At 39.9% G+C, this 14194-nt stretch overlaps 1 protein-coding gene across 2 annotated transcripts in view; it reads left to right on the forward strand.

Annotated features, from left to right (window-relative positions):
- The window catches only part of Igf2bp3 (insulin like growth factor 2 mRNA binding protein 3), a 147888-nt gene that overhangs the window by 82045 nt on the left and 51649 nt on the right, over window positions 1-14194 (forward strand). For both annotated transcript variants that reach the window (XM_004839557.4, XM_021254126.2), the window contains exons 4-5: window positions 8097-8148; window positions 8237-8300. In XM_004839557.4, the coding sequence (XP_004839614.1) occupies window positions 8097-8148; window positions 8237-8300 (116 nt within the window). The remainder of the gene's footprint in view (window positions 1-8096; window positions 8149-8236; window positions 8301-14194) is intronic.

Below are 14194 nucleotides of genomic sequence, written 5' to 3' on the forward strand. Positions count from 1 at the left end.
AAACCTCTACAAACCATGAGCCAAAATAAACCCCTCTTCCTTTAATTTGTGGGTCTCCCGTATTTTGTCCCAGCAATGAGAAAGTAAGACAGAGGAATATTGGCATTAGATCTTCCCTGAAATTTTTGTAAAATTCAGTGGAAAATCTTGGTTGTAAGGCTGGGTGAAAAGACCTCTCCCTTTCTCTCACAGTGTCTGCCACACTGACAGACTACAGGAGTCATAGTTCTGTATGAGATATTGTGATAGACATTTTCAACATGGTAGAGTCATGTTGTATGTCAAATTTTATATTCTGTTACTTTTTATTTTTATTTTTTGGTACCAGGGATCGAACTCAGGTCCTTGCACTTGCGAGGCAGGCGGTGGAACCACTGAGCTAAATCCCCAGCCTATCCCGTTACTTTTTAAACATTCTTGTATTTTTTAAACATAGAGCTAAACTTCATGTACCATAAGATGCACCCTCCCGAAGCATCCAATTGAGTGGTTTATTATTTGGTATATTCACAAGGATAGAAACTGTTACTAATATCAAAACATATTCATTACCTCCAGAATTTTAGTTTGTACTTAATTCTTACGGCTAGAAATTATTTTCTTGAATGAATATACCACATACTGTTCATCAGTTAACGGATATTTGATTTATGTTTTTGCTATTATGAGTGATATTGTGTGGATGTTTTGTGTGAACATAGTTTTTCACTTGTTGTATATATACCTAGGAGTGGGATTAGTGGGTCATGTGGTAATTGTAGGGATTTTTTTTCCCATTAAGTTTATTGGTACATTTAAGGTATATAATACAATTGTAGTTTTGTTTTGAGGAAATGCTGTATTGTTGTCTATAGCAGCTGCACCATATTGCAGCCCTCCCAGCAGTATTATGTGTGTTCCATTTTTTTCTACATCTTTGCCAATGCTCTCTATTTTTTTTAAAGATCTGTTGCAGCCATTCTAATGGATGTGAGGTGATAGCTGTTTGTATTTGTCTTTTCCAAAATTGTCATGTTACGGGCATGCTTGTACAGACATCTGGAGAGGACTCTTGTCCAAACTGCAAGGGTTTCTTCTATTTTTGGGGGTTTTGGAAGCAGCTTGTTCAAAAAGGAACCTAACTTAGTACTTGCTAGGACATTTATTGAGTACTGTACAAATTAATGTTTGTTCATACCTTCATCTGATTCAGGAGTGTAGAAATATAGTATTTAGTACATGAAACATGGGCTAGAGAAGCTTATTTTTGCCCTTGGAAGTAGATAAAGCTCTTTGTCTGTGAAAGGACAACTTTGGTTTTCCAATACAGATGATGCCAAATACGGACTGAACTGGTGTCAGTCTGTATGTTCATGTTTCACCTAAATTGCACTGGGAAATGAAAGCACTTATTAGCCGAAGTGGTTAAGATTGTGGGTTGTGGAATCTCACAGCTGTGGTTTGAATCATTTCTCTAGTCCCTAACTATCCAAGTCCTAGCTGTATTAACCTCTCACTGCTGAAGTTTGTCCATGGGTTTGTGTGGATTCTGTGAGTTAAAGCAGATCAAATGTTCAGGGTGGTGTGGGTGCTAGAAAGCACTCAAAAGTTTATGAGCAAAAGACGCCTGGTGTCCTTGGAGAGGAGCAGAGTGGGTCACACAGGGACTCAAGGGCATTTGTTAGGTGTTTTGGGTTCTGTACAAAATACAAAGGGGTTTAGAGTTTGGGGAAGGGTGTGGCTTGATGAGCTCAGGTTTTAATAATCAGTTTAGGGCCAGAGATTTAGCTCAGTGGTTCTGCCACCTGCCCTGTAAGCACAGGGACCCCAAGTTCGATCCCTGGTACCAAAAAAAATCAGTTTAGAAAGCCAAACAAGGTGGGGCATACCCATAATCTTAGAACTCTTGGAGGCTGTTGCAGGTGGATCCCAAGTTTGAGCCCAGTTTAGACAGTTTGGAAATTTAGCAAGACCCAGACTGAAAGTTTTAAAAGAAAAAAAAAATAGCTCATTGTGAAGGTTCTGGGTTCAATTTCCAGCCAGAACCACGAAACAAAGATCAGTTTAGCCCAGCACTGTCTAATAGAAATGTAAGCAAACCACTTAACGCTCTAGATGCTCTTCCATTTATTTTATTTTTGATTTTGTGGACAGGGTCTCAGTATTGTAGTTCAGGCTGGCCTCGAACTCATTGCAATCCTCCTGCCTCAGCCTCCTGAGTGCTGGGATTTCAGGCGTGTGCCATCACACCCAGCGGGCCTGCATTTTAGAAGCACTGAGTGTTTATTAATGCTCTGGATTCCTCTGATCACAGGACTTTTTGGAATCCCAGCATGCTATCTCTTCCCCATGTTAGAGGTTCACACTTGTGAAAGTTGGCATTGCTGGAAGGTTGTGAGTCTTCACTTTCTGCAGCTCCAACACTGGAAAGTCCATGTAGGATGGGGGGGCTGAGTCCCCCTGGGCTTTTCCAGTGCTGAAGGACGTGTGCAGTGGGGTTTTCGAGACTGTGGATGAGGCTCTGTGTGCACGAGGGTCATTTTCAGAGTTGGATGTGGGGAACGATATGAGTGTTACCCAAACAGTTATGTTGGTAATATTTCAGAGAAATATAGTAAGGTGATGTTTAAATTTTGCATTTGAATTTTGATCAAGTATTTATTGGAAATGATTATTAGGACCTACACAATGATTATTAGGACCTTCTTATTTGTGTTTTTCATATAGCCAGACTTCCCACAGAGGGACATAAATGACCAGAGTTCCTGGGATGATTTTTACCTGTATCAGACAGGTAGTTCTGTTCCTGTAAAATGTGTTGAGCTACATTTGAAGGAAGTTTGCTTCATTTGTGTTTCTGTCTCACAAAGAAGTTGATTTAGTGGAGATGTTTCCCTCATCTTGTTGAAACAAGAAGTGGTCAAAATGACTTTCCTGGTGACCCATCCCTCCCCCATGAATAAAGCTGGTTTTGGTGTTTGGAAGGAGACAGGGGTGAATGTGTGTGTATGGTTTTTTTGTTGTTTGGTTTTGGTTTTTGAGACAGGGTCTCGCTTTATAGTTTAGGCTGGCCTTGAATGCCTGGTGATCCTCCTGCCTTAGCCTCCTAAGTGCTGGTATTACAGACGTGGGCTACCATACCCGGCCTATGTGTGTATTTTGGTAAGGTTTGCTGTGAGGTAAAAAGACATTAAATGTCCTTGCTTTGAATTTTACTTCAATTTCACTGCAGTTTTTGTACTTTGTGACTTTCCACTTACATGTATTTTTAGTATGAATTCATAACAAATACCTGCTAGCTTAAATTACTGTGGACTTGTAATGAACTAGAATTAGTTTGCTTTGCCTTTGGGTCAAAAACTATTCTGTGACTTTTTTTTTTTTTAACCCCTTATGTTTTCTTGTTCCTCACTGAGCAAAGCCTTGACTTCAAAGGTAAGACATGGTGTTTTCTCTTACTTAGAGGTTGGTGCAACTGTGTTTGGAGAGCTGCGTTGAAGGGATGACTCATTTTCACAGGGCCTTTCATATGGATTGATGTATCTACTGTAATGCCCATTGGTATCTTAGTGTCCTTTGAAACAGAAATCCAACATAGGCAAATAAGGAAGGCATGGAAATAAGGTCATATGTATACAGTGTAAATTACTTGCCAGCTTAAGCACAGAAGCCAGTGTGACTATGAAGAATAATTACTTGCAACACACATCACTAAGGTTAATAATCACTGGTCTAGTCAGGAGAATAAAGATAAGAAAAGAGATTATAAAATGATACTACGTTCATTTCCAGGATCAAGTGTTATGGAAGCAAGTGGGGAGAGAGTTCGCCCCATCTTGAGGGCATCACTGGAGCATATGGGATGTGTGGAGGAGGGAGGCAGTGCCTGAAGCTAACAGCCTCCTGGGCCGTCTTGAAGTGTGGACAACATAGCATTAGCAATTTGAAGCCAGTGAAGAGGGTACCTTCTGGCAGGAGGATAGTGTTGGGCTAGAGGCAAGCATGCCAGTCACCTGTCTTAGTTCAGATAGTTCAGAGATGAGGGGACGTGAGCAGCGGGAAGCATAGCTGGTTTTGTGGAGTGTAAGGCTGGGTGGGGCAGCAGAGGAAATCATACAGTTTTCAGGTATCTCTATTGCAGTGATCATATGTGTATATAAAAACTAGACAGATTGGAGAGAGGCATAAAGAAACTGTTATCTTCATGATAGTGATGGTTTCCTGAGTGTATATATAATACCAAAATGGATCAAGAGTGGGGTGTAGGGGCCAGGGATTTAGCTCAGCGGCACTGTGCCTGCCTTGAAAGTGCAAGGTCCTGAGTTTGATCCCTGGTACCAGGGAAAAAAAAGAGTGGGGTATAGCTCAGTGGTAGAGCACTTGTCTGACATGCAAGAGGCCCTGGGTTCTATCTTTAGCACCATCAAAAACCTTGGGCTGTTAGTTTGTAATGTTGATCCTAAGTAGCTTTATTGAGATAGAATCCACATACCATACAATCCACCATGTAAAGTATACAATTCAGTGATTTGTAGTAGCTGAACAGATATGTGTGACCATCACTACAGTGTTAGAAGATTTTCATCACTTGAAAAAGAAACTGTTGCCTTTGCTTTCCTACTCTGACTGGCCCTAAGCAACCTCTAATCTACTTTCTGTAGAGTTCACTATTCTAGATATTTCATACAGATGGAAGCAGAATATGTGGTCTTCACTTAGGTATGGATTTTGAGAGATTTGTGGAAGTATTAACAATGTGTTTTGAAAGCCCCTCCCTTTAATCAACACTGAAAGAAACATTTGTGGTTGACAGATGTTCTAAGAACTAAGAAGAAACAAAAACACGGGGAGAGATAGTTTTGTGACTGACAACAGGAACTCAGACCCCTACCTTTCTGCTTAATGCAGAGTGAGCCAGAGTGTCAGAATTTACCAAGAGTAAGTTGTGTTTAAGACTTCAGTGGGTTGGAGGAGCATGGTATCATTGGGCGATTCTGTTTGACGTGAAAGAACATAACCAGACAAATGCATGATTTCCTTCAAAATCAATTGGAGGAAAGTGTTCCGTAAACCCTTTTGAGATTTAGGGATCTTTTCATGTTATTGGAATCCTTCCCCAGTTGTAATTATCCCTAAAACTTGTGCATAACCCAGGCATAGCAGTGCACACTCTGGGAGGCTGAGGTAGGAGGATGGTGAGTTTGAGCCCAGCCTGGTGCTTTACTGATTTAGTGAGACCCTGTGTCAAAATTTTAAAAACAAATTGAGAAAAAGGGGAGCTGGGGATATAGTGAGGTGCAAAGGCCCTAGGTTTGATCCCAAGCACTGGGGGTATAAGAAGCCAAACAAAACAATTACCACAAAACAACTTATGCGTAAAACTTTGAGCAAGACATCAGAGATCCTCTGGAATCCATCTGTGATGTGGATGTTTTGTCATTTATTGGTTCAAAGCTAGATAACAGGATTGATAGTGGGCCTATTTATTTTTTTGGTTTTAGAGTCAGGTTCATTGAGGTACAATTTATATACAATGAAGTTCATCATGTTTAGTTTATTGGATTGTAGTTTTTAGTTACCCTTCTAGCAATTTTACACACAGTATAATTAACCAGTACCAATTCTATATAACTATAGAAGCAATTTTGTTTTCAATATGTTAAACCATATATTATATACAATGTATAGTGAGAATTTTTGCATATATCTTCTTGATTTTAAAAAAAGTATATGTTTTGCCAAGTGCAGTGGCACATGCCTGTAATCCCACCACTGGAGAGGCTGAAGCAGGAGGATCACTGTGAGTTCGAGGCCAGCCTGGTCACATAGTGAGTTCAAGGCCAGCCTGAACTACATAGTGAAACCTTGTCTCCAAAACAAAACAACAAAACAAATATATGTATAGATTTAGCTTATATATCCCTTTGCCAGTAGAGCTTTTGGAAAATATTAGCTTCATTAGCATTATTATTATTATTATGTGTTTAGTCAACATTGTTTATACAGCAAAGTAACTAATAATGTCTAGAGTAATAAAAGTCAAAGCGGCATAAGCTAAACTGGAGGCCAATATATTAATTATTGAAAATATTGCATTTAGGAAGAATTAAGAGTAATTAATTGACATCAGCATGTGAGTCCCTGCAGTCCCTCCTCCACTACCACTTTCACTGCCCCTGCCTCTCAGCAGACCCAAGCTGCTACGGAGCTCGGCTGTCAGGGTGGCCTCATTTAACAGCTAGAACCTGAATGGTTCCTTCCCTATAAGATGGACCTTCCTTGCCGCCTTAATTATTTAAGATAGGATGAATTAAAATATTTTGTAAGAATTCTTAATTACATATGAAATAAGATATCTTAGCTATTGAACAATTTTTAATTTGTCTTCAATATTGTAATTAGGTTGCTTTTTTCATTTTAAGGAATTAAATGCTATATATTTTCTCTTTGATTGGTATTGTGAGAGTTTTTTTTTTTTTTTTTTGGATATAAGGTCTTGCTATGTAGTTGAGGCTGTCCTTGAACTCACTATGTAGCCCAGGTTGGCCTTGAACGTGAGGCAATCCTCCTGCCTCAACCTCCCAAGTGCTAAGATTATAGATGTGCACCACCACTCCCAGCAAAGTTTCTTATTTTTTGGCCTATACATAAAAATGTGTTTGTGATCAAGACTGTATGGCAAGTTAACCTCTGAACAGGAGAGCACCTAGATAAGAGTATTTTAATGAGCTTTTCTAGGGTTCCCTCTCTCTTTTCAAATATTATGAAATATTTGACTATCTTTTTTATGCCCGTATATTCTAGGTGCTGGGGATAGACCAGGAGTAAAAAATTCCTTTTCATATTGACAGTACATAACAGTGACTTAAAACAGGTGAATGAAATTTTAATGCAGCATCATTAAATGGTCAGAATAAAAATGTAAAACTCCAGCTTTATGATTTAATGGTGGCTATAAATACAGGCAAAGATTAATGTCTTTTTATTGCTATAGCCCACTCAAGGGACATTCACTAAGTCAAAACATAACTATGAAAGATCATTCCATTTACCAGTAGGTATTCACCTTATTTAAAAGAAGGAAAAAGCATGTTCCCAAACAAGCCTTGTTAAAGATTTCAAACTGGAACCAGTAGATAAAAGCATAAAAGATAATGCATAAGATAAAGGTTCCTTTAGAACCTAGTTTCTTAAGGTTTAATAGGAAATTACCATAAAAACTTACCATGCTTCTTAATAGTTTATTTTGTTCTGGAACCAGGAAACATTTTCAGATAAGTGACCTTCAAGTTTTGCAGTTAAATTAATAAGTGGTTTGCTATGAATTTATGGAAAACATACTTTTCAAGGAAAATTTATTACAAGTCTTGGAAGAAGGGCAGCTGAATTTGGTTTATATTGATGAGACACACCTGCAGTTCATATATAATAAATGTATAGTTACTGTTTTAATAGCCTCTCCAACAGAATAATATACAGTGTAATAATACAGCTACAAGAAAGATGGTAAAAACCACTCCAAATGTACATTTTCTGACCCAGCGTAGATTTAGAAGTGTCTACTTTTTACACCTTCTACCATTCACATGCTTATTACTACTTATTATTTTAGTCTTCAGGTTTCCAGGTAGAGTGTTAAGTGGGCTTTCTTCATGTTGCTGGTCTGCCTTTAGACAGTTCTGTTGTGTTTCACTTGGAGCTGTACTAGAAGTTCTTTGGAAAGGAGCATCTTACAGATAAAACCAGTCTCGGAGCATGGGCCCTGGTCATATGACTTTGTGTATCAGGCGGTAGAGGATGCGTTTGTTTGTGTGTGTCTGAGAAGTCTGCACTTCTGTCTCCTTGAGCCTTAAGAGTCAGCAGCTGTGGCTGTGAACACTGCCGAGCCACGTGTTACTTTGTAGCCAGAGAAGTGAGAGCAGTCAGGGCTTGGGATGGGCGGGAGAGAGGTCCATCTAGTATTCTCTTTCTAGCATCTTTTCTTTAGTTCTGTAGTCCAGAGTTCCAGTGACTTTTTGGGCTCCTTTCCATCACAATGAGTGATTTAAAAACATTCCTGCCCTGGTTAATAACTTGGGAAACTCAAAATTTATAATTTTCTCTCCCCCTCCTGCTAGGTGCTGGATAGTTTACTAGTCCAGTATGGAGTGGTGGAGACCTGTGAGCAAGGTACATGTCTTCTGAATTGCTTTCAAATTTGTAAAAGGGAGGAAATAGAAAGAAAACTAACTTATTTTTTGTTTTTCTCTTCCTTTAGTGAACACTGAGTCGGAAACTGCGGTTGTAAATGTCACCTACTCCAGTAAGGACCAAGCTAGACAGTAAGCAGTTTGAAATTTTCTGTCTATATGTAGAAATTAGGTTAATCACAGTAACTTATAGTTTGTGGATTTCTAAATTGGAGAAAGGCTGGTAGGTAGCAAAAACAACTTTATTTTATACATTTTGACACTGCAATTACTCTTTTCTAAGTTTGAATGTCTATTAAGAATATGCATTGGGGGCCGGGGATTTAGCTCAGTGGTGCCATGCCTGTCTGGCAAGCTCAAAGTCTTGAGTTTGATCCCTGTACCGGAAAGGAAAAAAAAAAAAAAAGAAGAATATGCATTGGGCCAGGCATGGTGGCGCACGCCTGTATCCTCACTAGCCTGAACTACATACTGGGACTTTGTTTTAAAAAAAAAAACCCAAAAAGGGCTGGGGATTTGGCTCAGTGGTGCTGCCACCTGCTTTGCAAGCGCAAGGTCCTGAGTTTGATCCCTGGTACCAAAACAAAACAAAAAATACCCAAAAAACCAGAAACGGGCCTGGGGGTATAGCTCAGTGGTAAAAGCCTTTGCCTAGCATTTATGAAGCCCTAGGTTCTATCCCCAGCATCCCCACCCCACCAAAGAATATGCATTGGTTAAAGCTGTATTACATTTTCAATATATCCTTCATACCATTATAGAATGATGTAGTGTGAAGCTGAACTATAACCTATTTGCAAAATGACCTGGCCCTGGGTATTGTTTCCAAATTAGTGTATTTTTCTTACTAGTATGATATATTGTTGCTCTTTTATCCAATGCTGGTAAGTTCATCCTGTTTTAAACCAACAATAGTTGAATGTCTGCTTGCTGTCTTCATTCTCTAATGAATAGTATTGTCATTTAGGAGTGGAAAGACATTGGACCAATATAACTAGGTTTTAGATTTGTGGAAGAAGTATATTCCAATGTAATGAACAAATCCTCACAGATGAGACTCCCCTAGGAAAAGAAAATTCTGCAGGCTTTGAATGGCCTAAAGAACTGACTGAGCACTAGAGGAGGCCTTTGATGGCTCCACTGAGAACATAAACATGGGGAAATAGCATACCAAGTACCCCTCGGCACAATACTTCCTCCAGATACAGTGCAGACAGAAACAGGCTTTGTCCTTTCTGAGGGAAAAGTGAGAGAAAGGAGCTCACTAACTGACCCCGAGCCCTAAAGAGGAAAAGTGAAATTTCAGCTAGATTACCAAAGGCAGTACCCACTCATGGAGGGGGACTAGGAAAGGAAAGATAAGCCTGAAAAGGAGAGGGAACTTTGTATAACACAAATAGAACTTTATTTTAAAATTGGTAATTGTCCATCACGTTGTCTCTGACACATTACCTGACACCACAACAGGGGAGTAGAGGTTTGTTCTGGCTCATGTTTCACACCGTACTTGGCTGGCTCCAGGGTAGGACAGGATGGTGGAGGAGCTCACAGCATGGTGGACAGGAAGCAGACAGATCAAGGGAGGAGCCAGGAAGAGAGAAACCGTCTGGGTCACATCTATAGTAGTCCACCTCTTCTGACCAGACTCTGGCTCCTAACTGCAAGTCAGCTATACCGCCCCATAATCCAGTCACCTTCCAAACACATGAGGCTTTGGGGCCCATTTTAGATCTAAGCCATAACAGTAATACTCATGGCTCATAATTTAAATGACTTAAGGATATACATAGTACACATATTCCTCCTGGCATTGCTTTTCAGCTGCTTCACCCTCTTTGAGATAATCATACGGAAGATACATACTCATATTTTTCTGCCTTTTAACACAAATTATACTATAGCATTTGAGTGTTTTGTACACATAAATATTTTTTATAGTTGGATAGAATGTGATTGTTTGGATGTGGGATGAATTAGTTATCCCAAATTGGATATTTTGGTTGTTTCCAATCTCTTGTAATCATGAACAGTGCTGTGTAGAATCCTTTTATTATGTGGCACTTTGTGTGTGTGTGTGTGTGTGTGTGTGTGCGCGTGCGCATGCGTGTGTACATCTATAGGATAAATTCCTAGACGTAGAATTGCATTTTTTTTTTTTTGGTACCAGAGATCAAACTCAGGACCTTGCGCTTGCAAGGCAGGTGGCAGCACCACTGAGCTAAATCCCCAGCCCCTAGAATTGCATTTTTAATTGCGTTATCCTTTATAGAATTTGAAGTAAGCTGGGTGTGGTGGCGCATACCTGTGATCCCAGCACTCAGGAGGCCGAGGCAGGAGGATTGCTGTGAGTTCAAGCCCAGTCTGTACTGCATAATGAGATACTATCTCAAAAAAAAAAAGAACTTACTAGTTTAAATTCTCAGCAGCATTGTGAGATTGTTTCTCCATACTTTACAATACAAGATTTTATCAAATATTGCCAATCTAGTAGGGAAAAAGTGATAACTCATTGTTGATTTTTATTTCTCTCTTCACTGAGGCTAAAGACTTTTACTGTGTTTTAAAACAGTTTATTTTTGCTTCTGTTTGTACTTTTTGTTCATTTTGGGGTTTTTTGCCACTAGTACTGGGTATCAAACTTAGGGGTGCTCAACTACTGAGCCATCACCCTTTTAAAATTTTTATTATTTAGTTTTTGGTACCGGGGATCAAACTCAGTACCTTGCGCTTTCAAGGCAGGCACAGCACCACTGAGCTAATCCCCAGCCCCCTTATTTTATTTTTTAATTTTTGAGACAAAGTTTCACTAAATTGCCCAATCTGGTCTCAAACTTGTGATTCTCCTGCCTCAGCCTCCTAAGTAGCTGGACTTACAGGAATATACCATTGAACCCAGCCTATTAAAAATTTAAGTTTATGTGAAGTCTTGCACAGCATTAAATTGTCACTTGAGTATTAAATTGCTATTTTATAAATTTTGTTCTTCATCTGTATCATATAAGAAGAAAATTTCACCTTTTAAACCCTCAGTGGATTGGGAGATAAAAGGTGTGAGGTAGTGGAAAAGCTGAGATTCTTTGTCTTGTGTTTTACTCTTTTAAAGATCTATATTGAATACTTGGCAGAGCCAGTTCCTTGTGCATAGAAAATATAAGATGATAGGATAAGCTCAAGGATAGTTGGAGATCTTCAAAGGCCTATCGTAGTTGACTTATTTGAAAACTTATGTTGAGCTAGCAAGGTAAGGGGAAAAAACATCAATTTAACAGTTAAAAGTGAGAAAATACGTCGGAGATACAACCTATCCAGCTTTGAGAGGCGTAAGAGCTTTAGTAGAGACAAGTTAGTTGACCTTTAATTCCCTCTCCCCTTTAATAAATTTCAAAGCATGAAGAATTTAAGAACAGAGTAGACTCATTGGTTGAGGCAGAATCATTGCTGAATGTGATCCTAACATGACAGCAAGCTGAATGTGTGATGTTATTGTTTAAAAATTATGTGTAATGATAGAGATTGCAGGGTTTTATTGATTCCAAGGAAGGTTGTTAGGAATTGTATGATTTAGGTAATTAGGCAGTATAAACAAATTAGGCATTTCAATGAGTGAAGTAGTTATAATACTCTTGTTTTAATATTCATCAGTTAACTCATTAAGTACTAGCAATTGCGTTTAAGTTGCCAATGAGTAGTGAGTTTTATCCTCAAGGTCAAGCCCTCAGTGTGAAAAGGAAGCACCGCATTTGGAGAGGAAGCACCTGAACTTAGTTCCTGCCCTGTAAGAATATGGCTCCAAGACTTCCAAAGATCAAAGAGAATTAGAAAGCACTTGAGTATTTAGAGAAAGTTAGTAGGTCTAAAGAATAGAAAACTCAATTTTGTGACAGTGTTATAAAAATTGTCTGTTAAGGTTTTCTAAGTTTCTTTTTTTTTTTCCAAAGAGGTATGGAATGTGCTTTTGTTCTGTGAGGATAATAAATTTTGAGAGGCACTGATGTAGCGGGAAAGCAGCCATGACACTGTGACCTTGACCTTTGAGCTTCTTTAAAAGAAATATATTCTTCTATGTATTAGAGCAAATGGGCATGGAATACATAGTAACTGTTATTAAACCCACTTGTCCTGGGCTGCTTCTGCAGCAGCTTGAGTGGCTGGAGCTGGGAAGGCTGATGCCTCTGGGTGCTGCTCCACTGAGACCCGAAAGCTGGCTTCACACCTGCCTGCTGCCTAAACCAACGTCCAACGAGGTGTCGTTTCTCTCCCCTAACTCTCAAATGTTCAGGTCACGAGGGCCATGTTGATATTCTTAGTTGAGCTTTTATTTTAGTGTCTGGTACTGGGGAGTGTGTGGGACTGGGATGGGCCCGTGAAGGTGTGAGCAGAGCTTGGAGGTGGAGAAGGGTACACTGCAGAGTGCAGCTGCCTGGGCTGGACCCAGCCCCTACTTTTCTGGCTGTGATTTTGGTCAAGTTAATTTGTCATGGTTGACCAGTGGGAATATAGCCCTTAGTGGATGAGGCTGCTGAGAGGAACTAAGATGATGCCTCCAACACACTTACCATAATGGGTAGGTTTTGGGAGCTCAGAAGTTAGCAGCTATTAGGCATTTTCCTCAGATGTTTCGTTGCTGCTGGGGATCCCCTGCTCTCATCCAGTATACTTCGTTTCAGATAATGACTGACCACTGCTCTGAGGAGCTGAGGACCTAGCTGAAGTGTTTGCAGCTGCCTCTTTTTGTTACTTACAGCTCTGATTGCCACTTTTAAGAGGACTCCTCAAATATGGCCATTGCTCTAAGTCAGACTTTAACATGGAAATTTCTGCCACCTTGTGGCTGAGAAAAGTGAAAGGTTCAGAGCACCCGTATTATCAGACGTATAAATACTGGTTTTGTGCTCATCTTGAATTACTAAATGATTAAAGTATGAAATTAATTTTAAGAGTTTAAAGGTCGTTAAAAAGAGAAGTGTGGGTTCAGTGAATGAACTGAGGGCAAAAGAGGCTTAAGTCTCCGGCTTGCCTATTTCCCTCCCTTTTCAGGGGAGCTGAGATAGAGCTGGTAAAGACAGGCAGGACTCATGGGAGGATTTGTCACCTATGTCAAAGAAATAACTTCCTCCAGTGTGTAGGTGTTTAGTCCTTGTACTTTGTCTTCCTCAGGTTTCTTATTTCTGATGTTTATTTTTGTTAGAGAATGTTCATGCTTTGAAACTCATGCTACACAGCTCCTTTTATATCAGTGTGAGGGTCATATAGGTAGGGTTAGAAGTGTTTGAAGCAATTTGGCTAATGGATACAGGGAGGAAATTCCCATTTAAACTTCAAAACATGTAAATAGGCTTGTTATGGAAAAAAAGATAAAGCAGTAGGGCAAAGGAATTTCTTTTTTTTTGGTACCGGGAATCGAACTGGGGACCTTGCGCTTGCGAGGCAGGTGGCGGAACCACTGAGCTAAATCCCTGGCCCAAATTTATTTATTTTTGAGGAAGAGCCTCCTGTGTAGTCCAGGCTGGACTCAGTTTGTGACCCTCCCACCTCAGCCTCCCTGTGCTGGGATTAAAGGTGCTTGCCCATCATCCCTACCTTATTGGCTGTCTCTCTATCTTGCTTTCTTCTTCCTTCAGCTTAAAGCCCCACATCCCCCCAGCAACCTAACTCCTCAGCCCAAGCTCTGTCTCCTACCCCAGGTTTAAAAGCCACTGCCCCACTCTGGAGCTGGGCTGGAGTCTACTTCAGACCCCTCATGTGTTGCTGTACTTGTCCTTTTTTTTTCCCCCCTTGTCCTGTTAATAAATCTTCCTGCCTCAACTGGTCAACTGTGGGTCTTAAATCTACATAACACCTTTCCCTTTCCCTTTTTCCCTTTCTTTTTCTTTCCATTCTTCTTTCCTTTCACTTTTTCTCTTTCCTTCTTTCTCCCCCTCCCCACCTGCACTACTGGGAATCCAATACAGGGCCTTTCTACTGAGCTATATCCCTACCCCTTTGTTGTTTTTTTGTTTTTTTAAATTTTAAGACAGAGTCTTGCT

The sequence above is a fragment of the Heterocephalus glaber genome, unplaced genomic scaffold, assembly GCF_053883595.1.
Source record: "Heterocephalus glaber isolate CG9 unplaced genomic scaffold, H.glaber_assembly_v1.0 deba00000676, whole genome shotgun sequence".
NCBI lineage: Eukaryota > Metazoa > Chordata > Mammalia > Rodentia > Bathyergidae > Heterocephalus > Heterocephalus glaber.